At 45.4% G+C, this 26,655-nt stretch overlaps 1 protein-coding gene across 1 annotated transcript in view; it reads right to left on the minus strand.

The window, feature by feature from the left end:
- Positions 1-3,270: 3,270 nt before the first annotated feature.
- Positions 3,271-26,655, minus strand: part of SPMIP3 (sperm microtubule inner protein 3) — a 28,969-nt gene continuing 5,584 nt past the window's right edge. Inside the window, 4 exon segments of the mRNA XM_058700465.1 lie at positions 3,271-3,457; positions 11,243-11,415; positions 17,977-18,072; positions 24,133-24,201. Coding sequence (XP_058556448.1) covers positions 3,372-3,457; positions 11,243-11,415; positions 17,977-18,072; positions 24,133-24,188 — 411 coding nt within the window. The 5' untranslated portion in view covers positions 24,189-24,201 and the 3' untranslated portion in view covers positions 3,271-3,371.

Here is a 26,655-nt window from a genome sequence, read left to right on the forward strand (position 1 = left end):
AACATTAGAGCTATGGCGTTTTCATGTACTGCCCGCAGGGGGAGTTACTGCAATATGGGGAGTCAATTTGCAATTTCTGATACAATTTCACTTAGAATCGCATCCACCTCTGTAGAATCTACCCAAGAGGGAAAGTAAGTTGTATCACCTTTATGCACAGCATCATTCTGTCTTCCTTAGAGGCTTCTTGGTCTGATTTTGTTTTATTTTTGTCAAAGGTCTACATACGTATGGTTTTTATTGAAATGACTTTATTGAGGTATAATTTTTTAAAATGCTTGTTTACTTTTGAGAGAGAGAAAGAGAGACAGAGCATGAACGGTAGAGGGACAGAGAGAGAGGGAGACACAGAATCCGAAGCAGGCTCCAGGCTCTGAGCCGTCAGCACAGAGCCCAATGTGGGGCTTGAACTCACAAACCATGAGATCATGACCTGGGCTGACTTCAGACGCTTAACTGACTGAGCCACCCAGGCACCCTGAGATATAATTTATAGACCATAAAATTCACCTGTTCTAAGAATACAGTTTGGTGATTTAGGGCCACCTGGGTGGCTCAGTCAGTTATGCATCTGACTCGATTTTGGCTCAGGTCATGATCTCATGGTTCGCGAGTTCGAACCCTGCATAGGGCTCTGCGCTGACAATGAGGAGCCCCTTTTGGACCTCTGTCTCCCTCTCTGCTCGTCCCCTGCTCATTCTCTCTCTCTCTCTCTCAAAAATAAATATAAAAAAGAAGAAGAAGAAGAAGTCTTTTGCCTAACTCAAGGTCATATATGCTGTCTAGAGGTCACTCACTTTAGATCCAAAAATACAAGTAGGTTGAAAGTGAAAGAATGAAAAAGGATATTCTAATGTCACAAAATAGACTAAGTCAAAAATTATTACAGGAGACAAAGGGCTTTATGTATGGATAAAAGGGTCAAATCACCAAGGGATATAATAATTTTAAATATGTACTCACCAAACAACAGAGCCCCCAAATATATGAAACAAATGCTGATGGATTTGAAGGGAGACGCAGTTCTACGATAACAGTTGGGAGTCTTCAATACCCAACTTTCAATGATTCATAGAACATTTAGATGCAAGATCAGTAAGGAAATCGAAAACTCGATCAACACTATAAACCAGCCAGACTTAACAGACATCTATGGAACCCTTCACCCCAAAATAGTAGAATACACACTCTTTTCACGCATACATGGGACATTCTCCAGGACAGACCCTATGTTCGGTCACAAAACCAGTCTCAGATTTAAAAATATTGAAAACCAGGGCTCCTGGGTGGCTCAGTCAGTTGAGCGTCCCACTTTGGCTCAGATCATGGTCTCGGGGTCTATGAGTTTGAGCCCCGCGTCGGGCTCTGTGCTGACAGCTCGGAGCCCGGACCCTGCTTCGGATTCTGTGTCTCCCTCTCTCTCTCTGCCCTCCCCAGCTTGCACTTTGTCTCTCAAAAATAAACATTAAGAAAAAGTTTTTTTTTTTAATACTGAAATCCTACAGAGTACCTTTGATCACAATGGCACGATGCTAGAAATCAGTAACAGAAGGAAAACCGAAAAAGTCACAGTGGAAATTTAAGAACACACACTCAACCAAATGAGTCAAAGAAGAACTCCCAGAGGAAAGGAGGAAACACAAAGAGGAGAACGTGCAGCAAACATGGGCAGAGCTCCACAGGAAATTGGTAGCAGTGAAAAGTTTCACATCAAGACCCTAACTTTCCACCTTAAGGAGCTAAAAAAAGAAAGCAAACTCAACCCAAAGCCAGGAAAAGGAAGGAAACAATCAAGAGTAGAGTCAAGAGTAACAAAATAGAGACTAGAAAACAGAGAATATCAGTGAAACCAAAAGCTGGTTATTTTTATTTTCTGTGTTTTCGTGTGCTCGGCCACAGCCGAGACCTTTGCGTTTGAGCAGCTTCCTGGTCCTTAGCTCTGTGAAAATGTTTCCTTGATGATTTCCTCTAATTTTCTCTGTTCTGTTTCTAGGATGCTTGTTAGGTGGTGGACCCCCTGATTTATTAGTCTGTGTCTCTTCCTTTGAAACAATAATTTTCTTTGTCTTTTGACAAAGCTTTTCAGAATTTTCTTCCAATCCTGTCAAATGTTTAATTTTTAGCAATCACGTTTTTAATGTCCAAGAGCTTTGGAAAGATGGCGTTTTCATGTTTGTGGATGACGCATCCCTTGTTGAATGACAATGTTACTTTGTTAGCTTCTTTTCAATTCCTTGGTGTTTCCTCTGGGATCATTTCTTCTCTTTATTTTGGTCTTTGTCTTTCATGTTTCGTTATTTTTCCAACTCTCTGGTGATCCTTGGCTGGCTCTTCACATCTACGACCAAGGCAGTGGAAAACTACCTAAAACTGTGTTCCCAGGGGGGAAGCCTGTTAACTAGTAGGTTTCACTTTGGGGTGGGGGTGGGGGGGTTGAGTAGGGAACCACTTGTATCCTGGGGTGTGGGGGGATGGGGGGATGCTAGGGGCCAGAATGTAGGATTCTTTTCTTTGGGATCATTCATTTCTTAAAAAAAAAACCTGCTAGCCTTTTTGCCTGGGGAACTGATGCCCAGTTGTTAAGATAAGGGTATTAACTGTCTATACACAGACTTTCAATTAATCAATTAATCCTTTTTTTTTTTTTTTTTTTTTTTTTTTTTTACCATTCCCATAACTCACTACAGCCCTAAGCCACTTCTGGGTTTCTGCATCCGGAACACCTTTAGGATCTGTGGTTGCTGGCAGTCTACCTCCCTGGCTACTTCCCCAGGTTTTCTTTTCTTATTTTCTTTTCTTTTCTTAATAATGAGTAATGCAATTATTGAGCAGATTATATTCTTACCTGGCCCCCTGTATAACCTTTGGATTAAATGTAAGATGGTTGATGTGAGAAGAGATGACAAGTTGTCTTAAACTTGACTTTTTTTTTTTAATTTTTTTAATGTTTATTTATTTTTGACAAAGAGAGAGAGACAGAGCATGAGTGGGGGAGAGGCAGAGAGAGAGGGAGACACAGAATCGGAAGCAGGCTCCAGGCTCTGAGCTGTCAGCCCAGAGCCTTATGCAGTGCTTGAACTCACAGACCGCGAGATCATGACCTGAGCCGAAGTCAGATAGATGCTCAACTGACTGAGCCACCCAGGTGCGCCTTAAACTTGACTCTTGATCCCCTGCCCTTAGGTTGATCGCCTCAATCTGAAAAGACTTTGCCACATGTAAATATTTCAGGATTGTAGCCATCCAGATACACACTTCAATCAACAGTAGTCCTGTTATTATTTTAATCTAAAAGAGTCACCTAAGAACTCCAAATGTTGTTTTGTTTGAATGCCATGGTTATTTACAATTTAAGCGGTTTTCGTTCACAACTACCTCTCTTGACAACAGTAGAGCTCTGGCAGAGAATCGAGTGGTCTAGGGTTCGATGAAACTGTGGCTAATTTCTTGTTCCAATCTGGAATTTAAAACAAATCAATGATTTATTTTAAGACCGTTCACTCCTAAATTTTAAAATAGTGTCAACAACAATTTTGTTTAATTTTTTTAATGTTTATTCATTTTTGAGAGGAAGAAAGAGGTGGTGGGGGGGGGGAAGGGCAGTGAGAGAGGGGGACACAGAATCCAAAACAGGCTCCAGGCTCTGAGCTGTCAGCACAGAGCCCAATGTGGGGCTCAAACTCACGAACTGTGAGATCATGACCTGAGCTGAAGTCAGACGCTCAACTGACTGAGCCAACCAAGTGCCCCCAAATAGTGTCCACAATTGTATGCAATAAAATAATTTGGGGGATTGAAGAGAAAGGGATATATGTGAAAGATGTGGGGGAAAAGGACCTAGTCAAAAGGTTATTTCTGCGTTTCATTCTGTGATCAAGAGGCACCTCACTGAGTTATGCCCACATGTAAATAAAATTAAATCAGTCATATATGTTTGCATTTTGACATCCTAATTGTAGACCCCCAAACCCTATAAACCCCACACTGGAAACGGGCCACTCTGTGTGTTTGTATCAAACTTCAGTTGGTACCATCCCTCAATTTACCCCCACTGGAGTTCCTGTACTTTATACCCTCTTATCTACAATCACTAACAGTTCTGCTTGTCTGGAGCTGAGGGTTCGCGGAGGGCCTGGGGATAAATGCATCAGTCATCGCATCCACACTGGGTGAACCAAAGAGCACGGCGTTATGGCGATAGCATCGTAAGGCAGCAGTATTTACGTGTAGTGCCATGCATTGTGTTACTTACCTTAATATCCACGGTAATCCTCAGATGCCCACTGATGGGGTCACCATCTCAAAGAGATTCATGAACGTGCCCAAGTTTATAGGATAGTGAGGGGACTTGACCCAGGAATACCTGGCCCCCAAGTCCCTGACCTCTTCACTGCTCCATTACACCTTCCACACTTACTTCGACAGCATTGAAAGATACAAACATTTCTTGGTATTAAGAATGGATAATATTTCATTGAACCCAGGAGTATGACTCGAAATGCCATCCCTGGAGGATTCTTTAAATCTAATTGAATAGTATGTACCTGTCTGAACTAAGTAACCATTCAACTTCCCAAGATTTATGGGGTTAAAATAGCAACTCTGACCTTCTCGAGGGTTACACTGTGTCTAAGCGGTTTAGGAGCGTGAAGCATCCCTCACCAGCCATGGAGCTGAATGACTCACTCGTTCAACTGGATCGACTGGACAATAAACGTTCCCAGAACGTGCAACAAACTTTTGGGGCTTCACCGAGTCAACATGCCCACAGACAGTGGATGCTATCAAGCCCGAAATACGCTATGCAGATTTGGGGGTGGGACTACTGTGGAAAGGACATGTGAAATGATTTGGGGGACTTCCTTACCATTTGATAAAGTGAAACTCTTGTTCATGTGGATTTGTGGGGGTGACTTCTTCCAAAGTCATCATCGAAAAATAAAACGAGTTATGTGAGAAGTACGGAGACAATTTAACCAACTTCCTGAATCCCATTTATTCCAACTACTGTAATAATTTAGTATCATTTGATACTATCACTTGGAATAGTTTAAGAGATTTCCAAGGATAACTTCAATTATACATGATAACTACTTGAGGCACTGGTTTTAGAACTTGATCCCAGAATAAAACACAATCCCATTGCATTAGGGTTTTTTGTTTGTTTGTTTGTTTGTTTACATTTATTATGGCACATGTTTATTCTTTGATCAATAATATAATAGCTAATATTTTTTGAAGGCCTATTAATGTTACATACAAGCACAATGCTAAGTTCCTAATATGGTTATCTCTGTTCTGTTAGGTAGATACTATTATTATCCTTTTTACAGACAAGAAATCGGAAGGTCAGGGAGTCTAAGGGTCACACCGCTACGAAGAGCAGATATTTTATTTTCAGAGAATGAGTTCTTTTAATTAGTTGGTGCCAGGGTAATACATGGGCAAATTTTGTGTGAGGGGCCGTCTCCTATTCGCAGGCTCTAGGTTCTCTGAGGATAGAGTCTGTCCATCTTACACTGTTTCTTACACAGAGTCCGTGCTTAATCAATGTTTCCTAAAAAAATGAACGCACCCCTGAGAATGTGCTGAGAATGAATTTGTTACTGAGGAAGAACTTCTTGAGAGGTGATCTATCACAATCTATATTTAATCCGTTTTTCAACAATGCCCAAAGAGGAAATAAGAACCGGACAGTGAAATGCAAATCAGTGCTAATCTCGGCATATGCCCGGCCCTTAAAATCTGATCACCAAGACGGGTCAGATGGTTAAGATTAGAAACAAAAACAAAAACAAAAAACCCACGTCTTCGTAAACCACTTTATACCGATCTTATTCTCTGAGAAGCCCTTTCCCCAAAGACTCCTTCAAGGAGTACAGTTTCTTGATTTAAATGAACCCTCGATCCAGTGCCTGCTGTGGTCTCTCTCAGTGCTCAGATTTGTGACCTCTCTCTGTTAGGTCTCTTGAAGACCCCCCTGTCGCCTACCTGATGGTTGTTCACAAAATAATCGCCCCTAAGCACCTCGCAAATCCATCCAATTCTCTTTACTGCTACCAGCTGTCATCACCTGCCTAAACCACTGGTTCCCAAACTTGGCCACATGGGGGACTAATCTGGGGGAGGTTTTTAAATTACTGATGCCTGGGACCACCCCACCCCCACCCCCACCCCCACCCACCCCTGCACCAGGAGATCCTGATTTAATTGGTATGGGTATCTCCTGGGCATCTGGCTTGCGAAAAGTGATGTCACTGAGGGTGAGAACCTTTAGCCTAACCACTGCTGGGGGCAGCGGCCGGGGGCGCTCCTGACTCAGCATATTCAATCCCTGCCTCACCCGACTCCCCACCTGGCCCCCCTTTCCTTCTCATTTTCACAATGCACTTTTAATCATGGTGTCTCCACCCTCCTTAAAACTTTTTAGTGATTTGCCATTTATCTCAGGCTAGAGGTGCCAAAGCTGAAAATGGCCTGTATACTCACTCCTTGTTCCTGTCTTTAAATCTCTAGTTACATCCTGCTCCACCCTTCCTGATCTCTGTGCTTTAGCACATTTTTTTCAAGTTTCTCAAACATGTTGTGTTCCTACCACGGGGCCTTTGCACACTCTGTGCTCACTGTGAAGCTCTTCCCCTACTCCTCACTTAGTGAACTTTTCGCTCATCATTTCCTCCGGGAAACCCATTAAGCGCTCCTATAGCACCACATAAATTCTGCTCTATCGCATTTATGCCAGGTGAAATGGTATGCTTATTTCTATCCTGGTTCCCGTTGAAACTTGCTGCATGTAGAAACGTTGTGTCTATTTTTGTTTGACACTGTATCGCCAAAACCTTGCACACTGCCTGGCATACAAATAGGCTCTCAAATCATTTACTGGAAGAACACAGATGAATGAATGAAAACGCTCTCACAGCAAGTCACTGAGTCCAACTGATGTCACCTCCAAAATATCTCTGGAATCCATTCATCCTTTTTCATTTTCCCTGCTGGTCCAAGCCCCATCATCTCCGTTCTAAGCTGGCAAATAGCTTCCTCGCTGGTCGGCACGCCCTACCTCTTGTCCCTCTCCAAACAGGGTCTTAGCAGCAGCTAGAGTGATCTTTTAAAAATACAAATGATCGGTCACTCCTCCGCTCAAACCCTCCCAGGTCTTTGTTTTGAGATTCGAATCCAGGCGCCCTCCCTGACCACACACCCGCTACACTGGGTTCCTTTCTGTTCCTCAAACAAGCCTAGGCCTTTCCTGCTTTCAAGCTTTTGGACTTACTGTTTGTTCCTTTCTCCTGAAACGCTCTCTAACGTGACTCATTCCTGTGTTCCAGGGCTCAGCTAAAATTGCATAGAGGTTTTCCCTGACTGTGCTATTAAAAGCAAACTCCCTTGGGTTCACTTATCACCCTGCCTGTTTCCCTGATAGCACCACTGCAGTCTATAATGTTGACAAAGCGTGCTTGGTTATGCTCTGTAGGCCCCCAAGAATGTCAGCTCCATGAAAGCAGGTGTCCTGTCTATCCAGGTCACTGTACCCCCCGCAGACAGCACCGTGGCTGGTTCATAAAGGGTGCTCAGTCAACGAGTGAGCTTGGTTGCCAGCTTCCAAAGCGTCCAGTAATTCTCACCCCGTGGTACCCGTGCCTTATGTAATCCTTGCACGCTGCCTCAGTAGGACCATTCAGAAGTGACAGTGTGTGGCTTCTGCCCCCGGGTCAGAAAAGGCATTACCGTCTCCCCCTTCATCCCAGATTGCCCATTCTAGGTAGGGGGAGCTAACTGCCGTGCCCTCGGGACATTTGGCACTGGTGTGAGGAGACCCACCTGGAAAGGCACTGAGGCCCCAGTCATGAGCCAGCATGTGAGTGACGACCATGTGAATCAGCCACCTTGGAGGCAGACCCTCCGGCCCCAGTCAAGCCTTCAGATGATGCCCCGCTCACTGCAGGTGACTGATTCCTTGAGAGAGAAACCCTGAGCCAGAACTGCCCATCTAAAAGGTGAAAACCATGATCATTTATCTGATAAACCACTAGGTTTTGGAGTGAGACGTTCCTCCACGATAGATAACTCATACACACTCGCCCAGCGGGTCAGTGAATATTTCGACATGAATTATCTCTTGAATGGGTCAGGCTTCAACCCTCACTGGGTAGGGGGCTGTCCAACCCTGTTCCTTGTCTAATGCTGCCTGCTGGACTTTCCAGCACCTCATTTTCAGTTGCCTATGGATCCCAGCTTGACACGTCTCTGGCCGAAAACCATTATTTCCATCAGAGGCACCAACAATCCTGCGGTCGGAGCGGGCGGCTGTGCAACGAGCTTTAATGCCTCGTGAGTTCTCGTGAGTTCTCTCTTGATGGTGTCCTTCCTCACTCCAAATGCTGCACCACCTGTGTCTTCTTCCCATTTCCTGTGAAGCCTCCTCCGTTCATTCTCTGGAGGGCCCGGATCGACGACCCACCAGCTGCCGGATGGAGTGAATTTCTTAAAGTCTGTAAGGCTCGGTTTTCTCTTCTGCCACGTGGAGTAAATAATAATAGCTACATCACAGGGGCTTTGACTCACTGCAACCACGAGTGTATACACGTGTGTGTGTGTGTGTGTGTGTGTGTGTGTGTGTCGCTCGGCACAGTTCTGGGCCCATGACAGACATTTTAAATCCTAACAGCTATGCTAAACTACAGACTTCCGAGAAGTCGGGTTCAGAGAAGCTGAGCGTCTTGCCCAACACTGAAGAGTCAGGGCATGCGGGCCCGCAGTGGCCCTGGGGCCTGAGTCCTCCTGGCTGGAGTCCTCCCTGCTCTCCCACCTTCCACGAGCCTCACCATCCCCCCACCACATCCCGGCTGCGGTGTCCCTGCCTGGGGGCCCCTGTTCCCTCTGCCTGGAACCTCATCCATCAGGGCCTAGCATGTTCTAGACCCCACCTTCCAGCTCCCACTCAGCTAGTTGCTTCTTAGTCATTCTCTGGCAGACTGGTTGTTGCTTCACCTTCCTGATTCGATTGGGAACGCCCCGTGGCTGAGGTCAGAGCCTGGGCTTGGCACTCGCCTCCTCCCATGGAACCTGGCACAGTGTTAGGGACACAGAACCTGGTAAATATTCAACTGTGTCGCTAAACACTCCCCTGGTTCCATAGGGCGGAAAGAATTAAGAATCGTCGTCTAAAACAAGCAGGGGAGAAATACTTTTGTATCTTTCTGTCTCACCAGATTCCCTGGAAGCAGAGGAATTGGAAAGAAGGTCTTGTCTATTACCACTTTGGTAACCCAAGGCCCACCTGGATTACCCCCTGCTAAGGAAGCTGACTTCAGACTCGAACGTTCTCGGAAGGGCGAGCAGCTTAGCTGGTTCTCCTGACCACCTCTTCTCTCCAGCTACTCAGCCCCTGGTGGCTCCCGTCCCCCCTCAGGCCTCATCCTCAGTCCTGATCTGCACCCATACCCACCCTGGCTTCCATTAATACAACCGTCCCGGGGGCCCCTGTGGGACCCCAACTTCTACCGTCCCACACTCCCTCCTGGCACCTCCTTCCCTAGAGCTCATCTCAGCCCCCAGCCTCCCTCTCCCCTCATCTCCCGCCCTGCTCAGCCTCCACCCGTCTCCCACCTCCCAGAACCCAGCTTCGCACCCCTGGGAACCTCTTATGCCAGATGCCTCCTGCCCACATGCGGCCCGTCGGCCTCATCTACTGCGCCCCCCGCCCCTCCGCGACTCCACTGTCTAGAGATGAATCGCCTGGGCCTGACTCCCACCCTCCTGGCTGCTGGTGTTTGCTGTTCCCCTGGGACCTGAGCCCCATCCCTGGCCTAGCCACTCTTCTCAGGGGAGAACAGGAGGAAGGGTGGGCCCTCCTCACCCCCAGCCACTCCCTCCACCAATCCTCCTACTCGGTTTCTTACTCTTTCTCAAGCAAGAAGAAAGTGACTCACTTTAAAGAAAACTATTAGATAAACAGTAGTGCAGGTGACACCCAGCTGTGACAGAGGCCATATGGGTTACAGGTCAAGCACAGAGCTTGGCCTCTGCCTGAATGCTATGTCTCAAATGGCCTGGGTCTGAACTCTGTCCCTCCTACCTGCTGCCTGGTGATCTGGGTCATTAACTGTCTCAGAAACTCGATCCCCCCTTCTTGGAAAATGGGGGAAATAATAGCACTTACCTAAGAGTGCTGTTACGAGGACAAAATATGTGCCTGCCACAGGGTAAAAGCTCCAGAAACAGTGGGGTTAACTCACTTACAAAGCCTGTCAACGCAGCGACTCCTTCCCCTCACTAAAATTCAAGGCATCCGTGAGGACAGGAATACAAGTAATGTCTACACTGGCATCCACGTGTGTACCCCCGGCTCACATCTGGGGGAGGGCTTGGCCCTTCATAGCCACACATGTTGCAATGTACAGGGAACTTAGAATTTTTGAAACATGCCTCCAAATGTCAAATTGTCATAAAGTCGTTTAAAATGGGAGAACAAGGGGGCCTCTGGGTGGTTCAGGCAGTTAAACGTCCAACTTCAGCTCAGGTCATGATCTCACAGTACGTGAGTTCAAGTCCCACATCGGGCTCACTGCTGTCAGTGTGGAGTCTGCTTTAGATCCTCTGTCCACCCCCCCATTGCCCCTCCCCTACTGATGCCCTTTCTCCCAAAGATAAATAAAACATTTAAAAAAAAATGGAAGAAAAGAAAAAAATTTCCTCAATATAGTTAGGCACCACAAGGAATTTGTTGAGTGACGAGAGGCTCGGTAAGAAGCAGTCACACTTGAGCCTGCTTCCTAGCAAGGACATTTGTGCATTTTCTTTTCTTTTTTATTAAGTTTGTTTATTTATTTTGAGAGAGAGCGCACGTGCACGCACAAGTCGGGGAGGGGCAGAGCGAAGGAGAGACAGAATCCCAAGCAGGCTTTGTACCATCCGTGCAGAGCCCTGAACTCATGAACTACGTGATCAGGACCCGAGCCAAAGTCAGATGCTTAACCAACTGAGCCACCCTGACATTTCTGCATTTTTATCCTTGAATTCTATAGCGAGCTGGAAAAAAAGGAGAGGTGGAAAGAGCCCTTGGGCCAGCCTCTAAATTCTTCTTCCTGCACCTCGACACACACACACACACACACACACACACACTGTCCCCAACTTGACTGGTCCCAGACACGTCCCTGATGGCTACAAGCCCACGAAAGAGACTCATCGGAGGCAAGTGTGATCTGAGAGAGGAAGAACAGTTGACCTGACTTACCAATCTTGTAAAATGGCAGAGAATAGTCCCTTTGGTAGGTGGTTTCTTTATACCATGGTTCAGCGGGCCTTGAATGTCTTCGAAAACAAATATATCGAATGAGAGTTTGTTGGTCTAATTGAGGCTAATCCTGGCTTTTTCTCTTGGGTGGAATTGTCAAGTCTATGAGAGGTCTAAATGAAAATAGAAACAGCTTGCTGAGCACCCAGTGGAAGAAAAGCAGTCCAATGTTCTCATCAGCTGAAATCCACTCTCCGGAAGCAGCCAGGAGGCTACAAGATAGTATTGGTAAGACTCCATGGCACCAAGGCCAGCACAGCGGGGTTTTCAGCAGGTGGCTCAAGGATCCCAGCCCCTTGTTCCCCCATGTTAGCATCCCTCCTCCTCCTCAACCACAGGTTCCAGAAGACGACCTGCATTGAAACCTCCACTGGGTCTGCTCAAGTGTGGCTACTTCCTGTACCCTACTTCCTGCACTCTGGCTATCTCCTGTACTGTACTTGCTGTGCCCTGGCTACTTCCTGTACTCCACATCTCCCCAATGCCCTTTCCCACGTAATTTTCTTCCCTATGGATGTTTGGTTCCCTCCAGGAACCAACACTGTCTTCTGACCAGACTAACCATTATGGTGCAAGTTGGTGTTGGATGAACCTGAAATCAGTTATAACCTTCCTGTCCCTCCACTCAGATAAGTCCCCTCTGAAAGTAAAAGTAAAGAAGAATCAAAATTTAACGGTGAAATATCTTCATACACGTGTGGGAGTTTACACTCACTGGTGCAGCTTGCTTGAGAACACTTTGGTGGTGAGTATTAATATCTTTAAAATGTGCATATACTTTGTCACAGCCAACTCCGGAAATTAGGGGTGTCACCAAAGACATAGCTCGAAGAATTTTCACCAAAGTATTTTATGATAATGAAAGAATGGAAACAATCTTCATGTGAAAAAAGAGGGATTATTTAGAAAATGACACAGACATGTACAGGAATATCATACCACCATTAAAAGTGATGCTGTGGAATTATAAATTTTGAGATGGAAGAAAGTCCACAATAAATAATTAAGTTTAAACAAAGGTTTCAGTTGAATTGAGCACTTTAAATGGATGAGCTCTATGGTGTGGGAATTATCTCAGGAAACCTGTTATACAAAACAAGGTTTCAAGCATCAAAATATCAGCAAACTGAATTCAACAACACATTAAAAGGATCGTACACCATGACCAAGTGGGATTTACTCCAGGGCTACAAGGATGGTTCAACATCTGCAAATCAATCAACATAATATGACACATTAACAAATTGAAGGAGGGGCGCCTTGGGGGGCTCAGTCGGTTGAGCATCCAACTTCAACTTGGGTTGTGATCTTGCAACTCATGGATTTGAGCCCCACATCGGGCTGTCTGCTGTCAGTGCAGAGCCTGCTTTGGATCCTGTCTCCCCATCTCTCTCTGCATCCCCCCCCCTCACAAAAATGAATAAAACATTAAAAAATTAAAAGATGATAATCATACCATCATCTCAATAGATGTGGAAAAGAATTTGACAAAATTCAACATCCATTAATGATAATGTGCGTATAAAGGGAACATATTTCAGCATAATAAAGACTATATATGAAAGCCCACAGCTAATCTCATATTCCAAGTTAGAAAGCTGTAAGCTTTTTTCTAAGATCAGGAGTAAGACGAGGATGTCCACTCTCACTACTTTTATTTAACATATATTGGAAGTCCCAACCAGAGCAAGGAAAGGAAACGAAATAAAAGGTATCCAAATAGGAAAGTCAGAAGTAAAACTGTCTCTATTTGCAGATAGCATGATCAATATATAGAAAACTGTAAAGACTCCACCAAAAAAATGTTAGAACTAATAAAGGAGTTCAGTGAAGTTTCAGGATATGAAATCAATGTAGAAAAATGTATTGCATTTCTATACACTAACAATAAACTATCGGACAGAGAAATTAAGAAAACAATCCTATTTACAATTGCATCAAAAACAATAAATAGGAGTACATTTAACCCAGGAGGTTAAAGACCTATACATTGAAAACCGTTAAGACACTGATGAAAGGAATGGAAGAAAACACAAATAAATGGGAAGATATTCTGTGTCCATGGATTGGAAGAATTAATATTGTTAAAATGTCATACTATCCAAAGCCATCTACACATTTTATGCAATTCCTATAAAAATTCCAAAGGCAGGGGCGTGTGGATGGCTCAGTCAGTTGAGAGTCACGGCTCAGGTCGTGATCCTGGGCTCATGGGATCGAGCCCTGTGTCGGGCTTTGCACAGGCATGGAGCTGGCTTGGGATTCTCTCTCTCTCCCTCTGCCTCTTACTCTCTCTTTTGAAAAAATAAATAAATAAATAAATAAATAAAATAAAAATTCCAAAGGCATTCTTTCACAGAACTAGAACAAAGAATTCTAAAATCCTAAAAATCCCACAAAAGAGTCCAAATATCTAAAGCAATCTTGAGAAAGAGAAACAACATAGAGACATCATGCTTCCTGGTTTCAAATTATATTATAAAGCTATAGCAATTAAAGCAGTATGATATTGTCATAAAAAAGACACATATATTACATATATCAACAGAACAGTATAGTGAGCACAGAAATAAACCCACATCTATGTGGTCAATTGGTTTAGACAAAAAAAAAAAAAAAATCCCCAAAATATATAATGGGGAGAGGATAGTCTCTTTAGTAAGTGGTGTTGGAAAAAATGCAACATGCAAAAGATGAATTATCTTATACACAAAAAGCAACTCAAAATTAAAGACTTGAAGGTAAGACCTGAAACCATAAAACTCCTAGAAGAAAACAATAAGGAGTAAATTCCTTAACATCAAGCTTAGCAATGAGTTTTTGGATTTGACACCAAAAGTAAAGGCAACAAAAACACAAATAAACGGGACTACATCAAACTAAAAAGCTTTTGCACAGCGAAGGAGAGCAACAAAATAAAAAGGCAACCTGTGGAATAGGATAAATATTTGCCAATCATATATCTGATAAGGAGTTAATGGCCAAAATACACAAATTACTCATACAAGTCAATAGTAAAAAAAACAAAAAACAAAAAAACCCGTCTGACTAAAAAATGGGCAGAGAATCAGAATAGACATTTTTTTCCCGAAGAAGACGTATGGATGGCAAACAGACTCATGAAGAATGCTCCCCGTCACTAACCATCAGGGAAATGCAAACTGAAACCACAGTGAGCTGTCACCTCCCACCTGTTAGAATGGCTAGTATCAAAAAGGCAAGAGATAAGAAGTGTTGGCGAGGAGGTGGAGAAACGGGACTCTTCGTGCGCTGTTGTAGGACTGCAAACTGGTGCAGCCATTGTGAACAGTATGGAGGTTCCTCCAAAAGTTAGGACTACCAGGAATTCCCCTTCTGGGTACACATCCAAAGAAAGTGAAATCCCTGTCTCAGATATCTGTATCTCCATGTTCATTGCAGCATCATTTGCAATGGCCAAGACATAGAAACAATCTAAGTGTTCCTTGATGGATGAATGGATAGAGAAGATGTTGTTGTATACATACACACATATATATGTTTTTCTCATATATATATATATATATATATATATATATATGAAAAAAGATCAGATAAAAACAAGGACCGTATGACCTCACTTATATGTGGAATACAAAAAAACCAAACACATAGAAAAAGAGAACAGATTGGTGGCTGCCAGAGGCAGACTTGGGGGGATGGGGAAAATGGGTGAAGGAGGTCAAAATGTACAAACTTCCAGATAAATAAATTCTAGAAGTGTAATGTACTGCATGGTGATTATAGGTAATAATATTGTATTGTGTATTTGAAAGGTCCTAAGATGGGTAGACTTTAAAAGTTCTCATCATGAGTAAAAAAAATGTGCAACGGTATGAAGTGATAGATATTAACTAAACTTATTGGAGTAATCATCTCACAACATATACATATATTAAATAATTACGATGTATACCTTAAACTAATATAGTGTTATTTGTCAACTGTGTCTCAGTAAACTGGGAAAAAAGGGCTTCGAAATAGCATTCATCTTATTTCGTGTACATCTGGAATATTCTGCATGATTATCTATCTCTGAGTGATGACATTATGGGTAATTTCAAATTTTTTATTAATGTTTTCTGAAGGTTGTAATAACTATGTGTATTTTTAAATTTTGCTTTACTTTATTTTATTTTTTAATGATCTCTACTACCAGTGTGGGGCTCAAAGTCACAACCCAGAATTCAAGAGTTGCATGCTCTACCAACTGAGCCATTCAGGTGCCCCAACAGGTGTATTCTCAAGCTATAAAGTACATGAAGTGAGCAGCTCTAGATACGAAAAATATCCAAAGTTGGGTGAGATTTAGGACCATTTAAACCCAGTCATTTAGTAGGATGTAGTCTTACTTGATGATTAAGTCTTACACTTAATCATAATATGTTGTGTTTCCATATTCTGGTAAAAATTTGATTATAATGTGCCTTCTTTAAAGGGTGGTTAGCAGAAATGGAGGAATTCTGCCAGCAGGTAAGAAAAAGCAAGAGCAGGAATGTGACCATGTGGGTACGGTACTGGACGGGGGAAAATACTGGATGGGCAGGCAGAGCTCTGTGGTGAATGGTCATGGAGAAGCTCCGAGAATCCCCGCCCACCTCAACTTGTTCTTGTTCCATGCCTGATAGGTTCTTGGTCTTGTAAAGTGGGCACCTTAAATGGTGGGCAGAAACACTCCTTCCCGCACAAAAAAACACATCCTCCACTGTCAATCAAACATCATTAGTTGCTTGATGGACAGGTCAGCGTCTTGTGAGCTTGGGTTCTATGTATTCACTGCCCATCTGGTCACTTCTGTGCCACGCCTCTGGCTTCTGAACCAGATCCTGGTGATTGCCCCTAGATCTGTCTCTGCTCTGCCTTTGCCTTCTGATTCCATGGAATCAGAATATTCTCCATTTTCAAGTAATACATCAGTGTCCTGAAGATAAGGCTTTCATTCAAAGGATAGGATTCTAATACTGAAAGCATCAAGTTGGAAGAGGAATATTTCTGGGAAAGGTAAGCTATTAGACACCTATCAAGTCACACAACTACAAAAACTGAAGTTAGGACTTATTCCAAGAACCACATTATTTCCTGGTTTTTGGAGGGTTGGGGGCTTGTCTTTTGTTTCTTCTTATTTTTAACGAGAAGCTTAGTAAAGTCATCAATTGGCATCTTCACTAAGTTTTCCCCTTAAGGCTGATCTGGGGCAGGCACTGGTCTTGCCAGAGTCAAGTAGAGTCAAGGTTCCCTCTCCCTGAGCCATCCTGTGGGGAGGAGGACACACATTCGGGTACTGGGTGTTGGAGCTGGGGGCGTCATCAGAGCCCGCGGAGCACATGGGAAGAGGGCCCTGGCCCTAACCAGAGTTTGACATAATGTGTATTTGGATCAGAACAAAGAGCCTGGAACTGACAAGCAGCAAGTGTGGAGGGTTCCGCGTCCCAGCTTTCACACTGACCAACTGTATCTCAGGAAAGACCTCTCTGGCCTACCTCTTATTCAGTTAACTGGACCCGAATGACCTCTAAAGCTACCTCCAGTTTGATCTCCCATTAAGTTAACACATTGAGCTGCTTTATAGATGCCGTGGCTCCCTTTTCTTTGCATGGAGGATAATCAAGAGTTGACTATATCGAAAGTGACTACGAGAAGAAATTTGTAATATATATCAGATGATGAACTTAAAATAATAGCAATCATATTTTGAGTGCTTGTTATGTTCTGGAATTTTAGGTTAATTATTTACCTTAATTAATTAATTTTAATGTTTATTTACTTATTTTTGAGACACAGAGAGAGTATGGACGGGCTCGAACCCAAGAGATGTGAGATCATGACCCTGGCCGAAACCAAGAGTCAGATGCTTAACTGATTGAACCTCCCAGGCGCCCTGGTCAATTCTTTTACTTAAAAGATAAGGCAACTGTTTCCCAGAGAAGGATTTAAAATTGCCCAAGATCTGGGACACCTGGGTGGCTCAGTCGGCTAAGCGTCGGACTTCTGATTTTGGCTCAGGTCATAATCTCACAGTTCATTAGTTCAAGCCCCACACGGAGTCCCGCAACGAGTGCTGCATTGAGCCCCATATTGGGCTCTGCCCTGGTAGGCGAAGCTTGCTTGGGATTCTGTCTCTCTCCTTCTCTCTCTGCCCTTCCTGCACTCTCTCTAAATAAATAAATAAATAAACTTAAATAACGTCCAAATGACTGTTCTTTTTTCCTTTTCTTTTTGTTAAAATCACATTTGGAAAGACAGAAACCAAATTCAGAATTTTACTGAGAGGGAAACTGACTCTCAAGAGGGTAAGTTTTTTGAACAAGATGAAACTCTAAACTCTTGGTGTTTCTTACATTTCTTTGATGATTTAATAACATTCTATATTTATTATTGATTATAAAAGTAATATATGTTCTTTAAGAAAAATCTGGAAAACAGAGAGAAAGATGAAAAATAAAATACAAATACCAACGATCTTAACCAGTCATAAAACGTCATTGTTAATTTTGGTGTATTTTGTTCCAAGCTTTTTTTTTTTAGCCATTAAATAATAATTATTATTGTTATCATTATTATGACTACAAATTGTCATCCCTCCCTTTTTTTTTTCATTTTATCATTCTAACTTTAATGAAATTTTTGAAAACTAAGATTTAGGAAGGTCTCCTCACCTGGGAGGTCTCTTCGCACTAGAATCAAAGTGGACTCTTGCCAGCTGCCCGGGGTAATATCCTTGGATGTCCTTTCCTTGATGAGCGATGAATACACTAGTGGAGAAAGTAAAAGGGTGATAAAAAAAAAAAAGCAATTAGTTCTTTACAGCAGAATGCCAGCTGTGGTATAATAAAAAATACATGCAGTCTTTGCTTCCGGTTTCTGGCACAGAGCTCTGGAAACCTTTGGAATTTCTTGATAGGGCTGTCTTCTGTTATCCATTTTTCAGGATTTCCTTCTCAAGAGTCATAAGGAAGTATTTGATGTGTCAGATATTAGGTTCAAACTATCAGAAAAAGAAATAAGAGGCTATTTAAAATCAGTGGGGGCAAATGTTGATCATTGTTGAAATGAGAGAATGGTTACGTGGGGGCTTCTTATACTATTTTTTCCCCTACTTTTGGTAGGTTTACAAACTTGACCAAGTATTTTAGATTTTTTTAAAAACTGTGACAATTAAGTGTATGGGTCAAGAAATGAATAGGCACTATGATGGCCAAAGCACAGGGCACTTGTGGGCTGGAGGAGGGAACTTAGCTTTGCCAGGGAGGGCTGGGTTGTAAAGACATTTTGAAGCACAAATCAGTGGGGGGGAGGAAGTGCTTTTGGGGTGTGAAGTTGAGCAGGGGTGGGTGGGCATGTACAGCTGAACCAAGGCGAGGTAAGGCAAGGGTGCCGGGATATCCAGACCCTACCGTTTGAAAGACATCTTATTTTGGGGTGCCTGAGTGGCTCAGTTCAAGTACCCGACTCTTGATTTTGGATCAAGTCACGATCTCATGGTTTGTGGATTCAGCCCCACATCGGGCTCTGTGCTGACAGTGTGGAGCCTGCTTGGGATTCTCTCTCTCTCTTTGCCCCTCCCCAACCCTCCCCTGCTTTCTCTCTCTCTCTCAAAAAATAAACTAAAAAAAAAAAAGTTTTGAAAGACGTCTTACTTTATAACCAATTATGTTTCCTTTTAGATTATGGTCATTGCATTATGTTTCCATTTCAGAATTACGTGTAGTTGGATTATGTTAGGCATAAAGGGGGCGTTGTGTCCGAAAGGTTGGGAACCACTCACTAGGGGGCAAGGAATCTTGGTAGCATTTTTAAAAAGAAGATTAATGACATAGTGCAAGTTTTATTTTAGAAAGATCTTTGCCAGTGGCTGTGTGGACAATGAACGTGAGGAGTCTGACTGAAGTACAGAGACTGGCCAGGAGGCAGGTGTCATCATTTATGTGGGACACGGAAAAACCCGAGCTATGTGTTGGGGAAGGTGGCTGGAGAGGACAGGGGACACCGGGGAAGAAAGGGTTGAGGATGGGAGGGAGGCGTCCAATACAAGGACAGGCTTGCCTTACAGCTTCAGGCATAAGGAAGAAGGCTGCCACTCCTCTGGAGAGGGAGGGGACACAGGCAGGTGACCATCGTGGGGAGAGTTTGTGATATGTAGGTGTTTGGGGACTTCCACAGGTTCTGAGCTCTCAGATGATGCTATTTCAGAGTTCCAAGGGAAGACTTGGTAGAAAACAGTATACAGTTTTGCACAAAATAGCTCACCAAACACGTGTTGGGTGATGAATGGAAATCTGAACCATGTCCGCAGTCCAACCAGCACTTACTGAATTCACACAAAGTGCCTGCACACTGAGGGTTCTTAGATACAGATCTAGGAGCTGACTTGTCCTCATAATGCTCTTTTTTGTTGTTGTTGTTGTTGTTTTAAAGTTTATGTATTTTGAGAGGTCCGGGGAGGGGCAAAGAAAAAGGGAGAGAGAGAGAATCCCAAGCAGACTCCGCGCTGTCAGCCCAGAGCCCAACGTGGGGCTCGAACTCACAAACTGTGAGATCACGACCTGAGCTGAAATCAAGAGTCGGACGTGTAACCGACTGAGCCACCCAGGCGTCCCTTTGCTCTTTATGTGCTGAAATGGTGATCTGAATAAAGGGTCAGTGGGGTCGCGGTTGAGGGACGGATGTCCAGGATTTGGGCAAGCAAACAGGATGGGGAAGACATTCGAGGTGAGGGGAATTTCAGAAGCCAAGATGAGGCCAGAGTTGGGATCAAAGTGGAGTGTGCGGGGAACCAGTGGGGACCTCGCTGTCTAACCAGTGCGAAAGGCAAGTGCTGTGAACAGGGCGGGTCTGTCTGTCTATGCAAACAGGGCCTCCGGGAGCTCTGACTTTTCAGAAAAACCACAGGCTGTCTGGGCCTGCCCAGTGGCTCGGATAAAGTGACTGAGCCCCGAAGAGTAAATACGAGCAGGGATTAAGTCATAAGAAAGGAGAGGAACTGGCACAATCATAGGGAACAAATGACATTTCTGAGAGCCTGGGACTTTCTTGGGCACCCGTCCCGTGGCTGAAGCACTCCCTTGGAAAGATCCCCCTAGCGCCCTGTTACAGTCTGTGAGCAATCCAGCTGGGGTTCCGAAGCCACACTGGTCTCTCACAGCTGCTGTGCCGTTTTCAGTAGGCCGAGTTTTGACCGTGGATTCTCACAAGCATGCTTGTGACAAACGCCTGCTGAATACAGGCGAGTGACCTAAGCACTGCTCCGTAGAAGCCGTCTGTAAAAGCTGTTTTGAGGATGGAGAAGCCCTTCTCTGCCAGCACCAGATCACAGGCCCAGCTTCCAGTCCCTGGGGGGTCTCTCTTGGTAGGTTTTGGCCCAGGAGCGGGGAGGAGGAGGGAAGCGCGTAAACAGGTGCTGAAGGGAAGGGGGGCTGAGTGGAAAAGTGGAAAGGATTGGGGAAAGAAGGGCAAACTCTTCGGGTGGACTTTCCCAGCTCCCCACGTGGCCTGACTTCACCTTCCAGAAGAGGAAGATCCCAGTCGGGAGGTTAATGAGGGGCAAAGCGTACGTAACCTGGCCTGTCAGTCAGGAGCTGGCCCCTCCTGGCGGGGCTGGGTGCATGAGTGGGGGAAGCAGCGGACCCCTGCCTGGGCTCTGCTCAGACCCGTTGATTGACTTGGCTTCTAAGATTCCTGAATGAGTTGTGGGAAGGTTGGCTTCTAAGACCCCTTCTCCTCCTCCTCCAGACTCCTGCTTCGACCGATTCCCCCACACGTTGTCTGCCAGCCCCTCAAAGCTTGGCTCTTTGAGGTGATGTGGTCTGTGCAGACGAGAGCGTGCGTAGCCGGAGCAGAAACCTGGGCTTAGCTGCAGACGGAATCCAATATGCACAGGGGAGGTCAGGCGTGTTCGTCCCTCAAGAGCCTGGCCCCGCAACCTGAGGTGGCCCTGCAGTCCTCTGTTATGTCTGTGCTGGGCCTCAGGCTTTATGAGGCTCCTTTACATGGGTGATCTCATCTAATCCCTAGTCACCTTGCCAGGTAAACACTATGAACAACAGGGGACCGAGGTTCAGAGAAGTCAATTGGGCCCTCCAAAGATCACCCGGCTGGTAAATGCCAGAGCCAAGGATCAAACCCGTTCTCTGAGCTCCACGTTGCACCCAGAGTCATCTCTCGGTGTGCAGGATGGCTGGCTTTCAGAAGAATCCGGTGCTATTTTCATATGAACTCTGTGATTCTCTCACGGGCAGGCAGGAAGTAGATGCCGTGCACCGAAGGGACAGGGGAAGAAACAGACACGGCCGTGTTAGCTGGAAGCTGTCCTTGGTTCAAGGAAACAAGCCCTCTTTGCAGGCTCTGAGGTGTATGCCGTGTGCAGGGGACAGGGAGACGGTGACATTCAACATTCTCTTCTACCCAAGAGTTCACGATCTGGTAGGAAAACCACACTCGGGCACTAACTGATCATACACGATGAGTAAGTGCTGTGTCAGGGAGGAGCAGGCTCTAGGGAATGAGTCACTTAGTAAGGACACGAGCTGGTTGGCGCAGAGGATGGGAGACTGCCGTGCCCGCTCTGCTATCTTCCAGACTCACTATCCCCTCCAGGAAGAGGGGGGCGTTAGGTATCAGTAAAGTAGGGGGGGAACTGATCAGCTATGGCTCCGTGTGGCTCCATGAGTCAACGGGACATTGTGGACATACTTGGTGATCTGGGGTAGGTGTTACCATGACTCCGGGCAGGATGAGCTGACCCCTCCAGCTGCCTCTTGACCTCCCAGAGACCACTTCAACCAGTGTTTTAAAAATCCACTCTTGGGGCACCCGAGTAGCTCTGTCGGTTAAGCGTCCGACTTCGGCTCGGGTCATGATCTCACAGTTTGTGAGTTCGAGCCCCACGTTGGGCTCTGTGCTGACAGCTCAGGGCTTGAAGCCTACTTCACATTCTGTGTTTCCCTCTCTCTCTCTCTGCCCCTCCCCCACTTATGCTCTCTCTCTCTCTCTCTTTCTCTCTCAAAAATAAATAAATAAACATCAAAAAAATCCACTTACATCTGACACAAATTCCACCTCTTTTTTCTTCCACACCACACTACACTTATCTGCCTAAAACCATCTTTTCAGGAGCATCTGATGCTCTGCAAACCAACTCACCCCTCAGCCCAGCCTGAGAGGCAGGCCTGTAGCTTGGGAATGGCCACAGGTGGCATTTACACCCGGTATAATTCTCGTGAGAGCTGTGTGGTCACTATGACTGGTGAACCACTGAATATTTATCAGGTGCCCCTGCCTGTGTGTGATTCCATTTTCCCATGAAGGAAAGACAGTGGGGCTGGCCGAAGAGGAAGCTGAGGCGGGGGCAGGGCCCGTTTGTGGAGAGCCGTGTGGACCCTAGCAGAGTTTAGATTTTATGCAAAATGCGGTGATTGCAAGTCTTAATGAAATGAAGGGCTTTGAACCAAGTTACATTTTCGGAAGCGCTTTCTGGAGAATGGACGGTGGTCATGGCAGGTGAGTGGGGACAGGCCGCATTCCCATTGGAGATACGTCCTGGAGGTACAACTGAGGAACCTACTGATGGATTGGACCCCCTCCTGTTGCAGATTCAGGAAAGGCGTAGACAAGGGCCAGCCTCACAGTGAGTACAGCGGGGAGGCTGGGGCCCCAGCCTAGTTCGGGTGGTGTGCCTAGTCGTGGAGGCTTTGAGGGATGAGTGCAGACAACTGAATCCAGCCCCACCTTAGAATTTCATGGACCCTGTGCCTGCTGCACTGTTTCGCCCAAACCCTCAGGCTCCCTGTGAGCTGGTTTAGGCCAGGCCCGATGACCCTGCCTCAGTCCCACTGAGTTCCTTAGCAGCAGCTAAGGGAGCTTCGTTTCCATTTTGCCCAGGAGATGAACCACAGTTAAATAACTCAACAGCGGGCAAGACAGATCTCAAACACATTCCGAAAGACCAAAGGGTGTGGGGAGGCAGAAATCAAGAAATACTGGAACCCATCCCTATTTCCTCCAGTTCCTCATGGTGTGGGCTTCTGGGAGAGAAGGGTAGACTCTGTCCTTTCTCTGAAAGAGGACTGTAGGAACAAAGGATCCTTTCCCCATCCCTCTTTCGGTAATTTCTGGAAGCAAAAGGACTTATCTTTGTTGACTAAGCATTGTCAAAAATAGCTAGATACTAAAATAAACACAGGCCTCACTCAAAACCATGAAGCCAAAGAGGCTGACCTCAAAGTCGCTTACTGTGTGAGTGTCTTACCCATTGTCATAGCTTCTGAGCCTCTCCAGACCCCACGGCCAGTGGTAAAGGGAGGCTGGGTTAGAGTCTATAGATTATTACCCAATATCTCTCAGCAAGATGACTTTAGCCCAAGAACACATGCCTAGGGCTTGTTAGTCTTGGCCCGTCTAAGGCTGGAACTTGGAGGAAGAGTGAAAATCCTACTTTGTTTCAACCTCCCATATGGCAGAAGCAGGAAGTGGTTTGTTTGATCCTGAGCAGACTAAAGGGGCCCCCGCTAAAATTTAGGCTGAGGTTCCTCATCCTTCTTGTTGAAGCCCTTCCCAAGCAAAAACCAATATCCTTCCAATCTTCTGGGTGTTTGGAGTTGCCTGTTTGCTTGGATTTTGCCATCAGTGTGGAATTTTTGTTTGTTTGTTTTTTACAACTTTCCCCAAACTCAAAGCAATGTCATTGGAACCTCTGGCAGCTATTACCTCTCAATCACAGAGCACCCGGTGAGCAAATCTACCCCCCACCCCCCACCCCAGGTGTCTGTCTGCCTCACCACAGCTCTGGATGGCGTCTGCGTCTGGAAGAACATTACCTAGATAGGATCACTGGGCGGCGGTCAATAAATTCTCGAAGCCGGATGGCAGCCATGGTGGATGGTAGTCTAAAAAACATTACAGAGTGAAGGTTTATATTGCAAATGTATACACACTATGTACTATATCGCATATACACTAGACACACAGTCCACTTCCATGTGAGAGCTGTCTAGTGCCACAAAGTCTGTCTGGAAAGAAATAACAGTAAGAAAATTGAAGAGTAAGGAGACCATGGCTTCTTGTAGACCACTTAGGGAAGGAAAGAAACTAGTAAAGGGGGAAAAAAGTGGAAAGCATAAGCCGATATGGGCGTGCCTGGGTGGCTCAGTCAGTTGAGTGTCCAACTCTTGATTTCAGCTCATGTCATGATCTCACGATTGTGGGATTGAACCCTGTGATGGGCTCTATGCTGAGGAGCCTACTCAGGATTCTCTCTCTCTCCCTCTGCCCCTCTCCCTGGCTCATGCCTGCTCTCTCTCTCTCTAAAAGAAAAAAGGGGGGGGAGGGGCCAAGATGGCAGAGCAGCATGACATTCTCTGCCTCTCCCATCCCTGAAATGCAACTAGATCAGCAACGAACCATTTTGCACACCTAGAAAATTGATCTGAGGATTAACACAACAATCTGCGAAACTTGAGCCACAGAGGTCAGCAGGAATTCACCCTAAAAGAAAAAAAAAAAAAGAAACTACTGTGCCAGTTGGGTCTTTAGTGTCTGTTCCCACCCTTCTTAGGTGCCTTCCTACCACACTAGCTCATGGGCTTTGCATCACATGTCCAGACTCCCTGGCACCTAGAACTCTGGATAGGATTTCAACTCCTCCAAATCTGACAGACCGGGCTGAGATCTGGAAGGCAGAAACGAGGCAGAGGCCGTTTCCTGCTGCTCATGAAGCTGCCGTGTGGTGAGTGTCTGCAGCACAAGGCAGGGGCTGGTCTCCAGCACCGGGTGTCATGAAGCAAGTGCATCGAAGACAGTGACTGAGGCCACATTCTGGGGTTCAAACACCATCTTTAGGAGTATGGAGCGAGCACCGCAGTGGCCGTGCTGGTGGCTTTGGGAGTAGGTTCTGGAAGCAGCTTCCTGAGTAGGGCACAGGTAGCTGCTCCCGTGTTGGGTCAGTTTTGTGGAGGCGTTCTAGAAGCTTCCTGGAGGCCTTCCCCAGAGTCTGCTTCTCATTGTCCTTCTGATGATTTTTTAAGGGCCTCACCATCGACATCGAACTCTTTCTTTTTCCTAGACGTAAACATACAATCTAGACTGTTTCTAGTCTACAATTCACATTGCAGCTGATTATCTCCTGTAGAGGAAGACTTTCAGCGGAAAACCACTACACATGAGTATTCTCTTGAGAAACAGTCCACGATGGGAAGAGAAACAGAGTGCCTGGGAGACAGAGGTGGGAGAAATCCTTACTTTTTTAGTTTACCGTTCAGGTACCTCATCAATTCTGTACCGTGTGTTTGTATTATGCATATGCACAGACCGCTGGGCCTGTGTCTGCATAAACGGGGTAAAGAATAGCATAGCAGTGGAATGTCCGACCGACACCCACGTGGCTCGAAGAAATGGGGAAAGTCGTCTCCCTGCAGGGGACCGGATGTGTGTGTCCCCTACCCCTGAGCTCCTTAAATTCACGTGTGAAACCCTGATCCCAAAGCGGTGGTGTTTGGAGGCGGGGCCTTTGAGAAGTAAAGAGGGCAGGGACCCCATGAATGGAACTGGTGCAGACCGCAGAGGGCTCACTTGCTCTCTTCTGTCTCGTGAGGACACAACCGGAAGTCGGCAGCCTGCAACCCGGAAGAGGGGTCTCAGCAGAACCCCCACCAGGCTGGCGCTCAGATCTCGGTCTTCCAGCCTCTAAAAGTGTGAGGAATACATTTCTGGTGCTTGTAGACCACCCAGGCCACGGGAATTTGTTACAGCGGCCGGAACAGACTAAAGCAGCTGCTCTGTGTTTTGATGATTACAATACCTATCTGGAGGGTTAAGGGAGGCAATAATGCGCGCGCGTGTGTGTGTGCGTGTGCGTGTGCGTGTGTGTTCTGTACACAAAACAGCACCTTTGCGACCAGAGAAATATGAGTTTCTATGTATGGGCGTGTACTATGTGTCAGGTGACATGAAACCCGCTATTTTATGGACAAAAAAAAAAAAAAAGAAGTACTGGGAAATAAGTTGTACAAGGACACTGAGCAACCAGGATGGGAATCCATTTGGTTCCAGAAACATTTGACTACTATGCTACATCGCAAAAACCACAGACCGCCCAGACCATCAGCCAAAACAAAAGTGGGAGAGCCCCAAAGAAGCAGTAACCTTCTTTGGTTAGGAGATAGGTTGGAAAACAAGTGTGTGGTGCCTCTTTCTTCCCTTTTCTAGTCAAAACTAGTCCACGGATCATTCACAGGCCAGCTAGCTGCGTTATTTCGCCTCTGAATGTATTTTTCAAGCAGCTTGAACATTTTCAGGCAAGATTATATTAGAATAGTTTGGCTATCCAGTGGAGTCTGCTCATT

The sequence above is a fragment of the Neofelis nebulosa genome, chromosome 15 (assembly GCF_028018385.1).
Source record: "Neofelis nebulosa isolate mNeoNeb1 chromosome 15, mNeoNeb1.pri, whole genome shotgun sequence".
In the NCBI taxonomy this organism is placed as follows: Eukaryota; Metazoa; Chordata; class Mammalia; order Carnivora; family Felidae; genus Neofelis; species Neofelis nebulosa.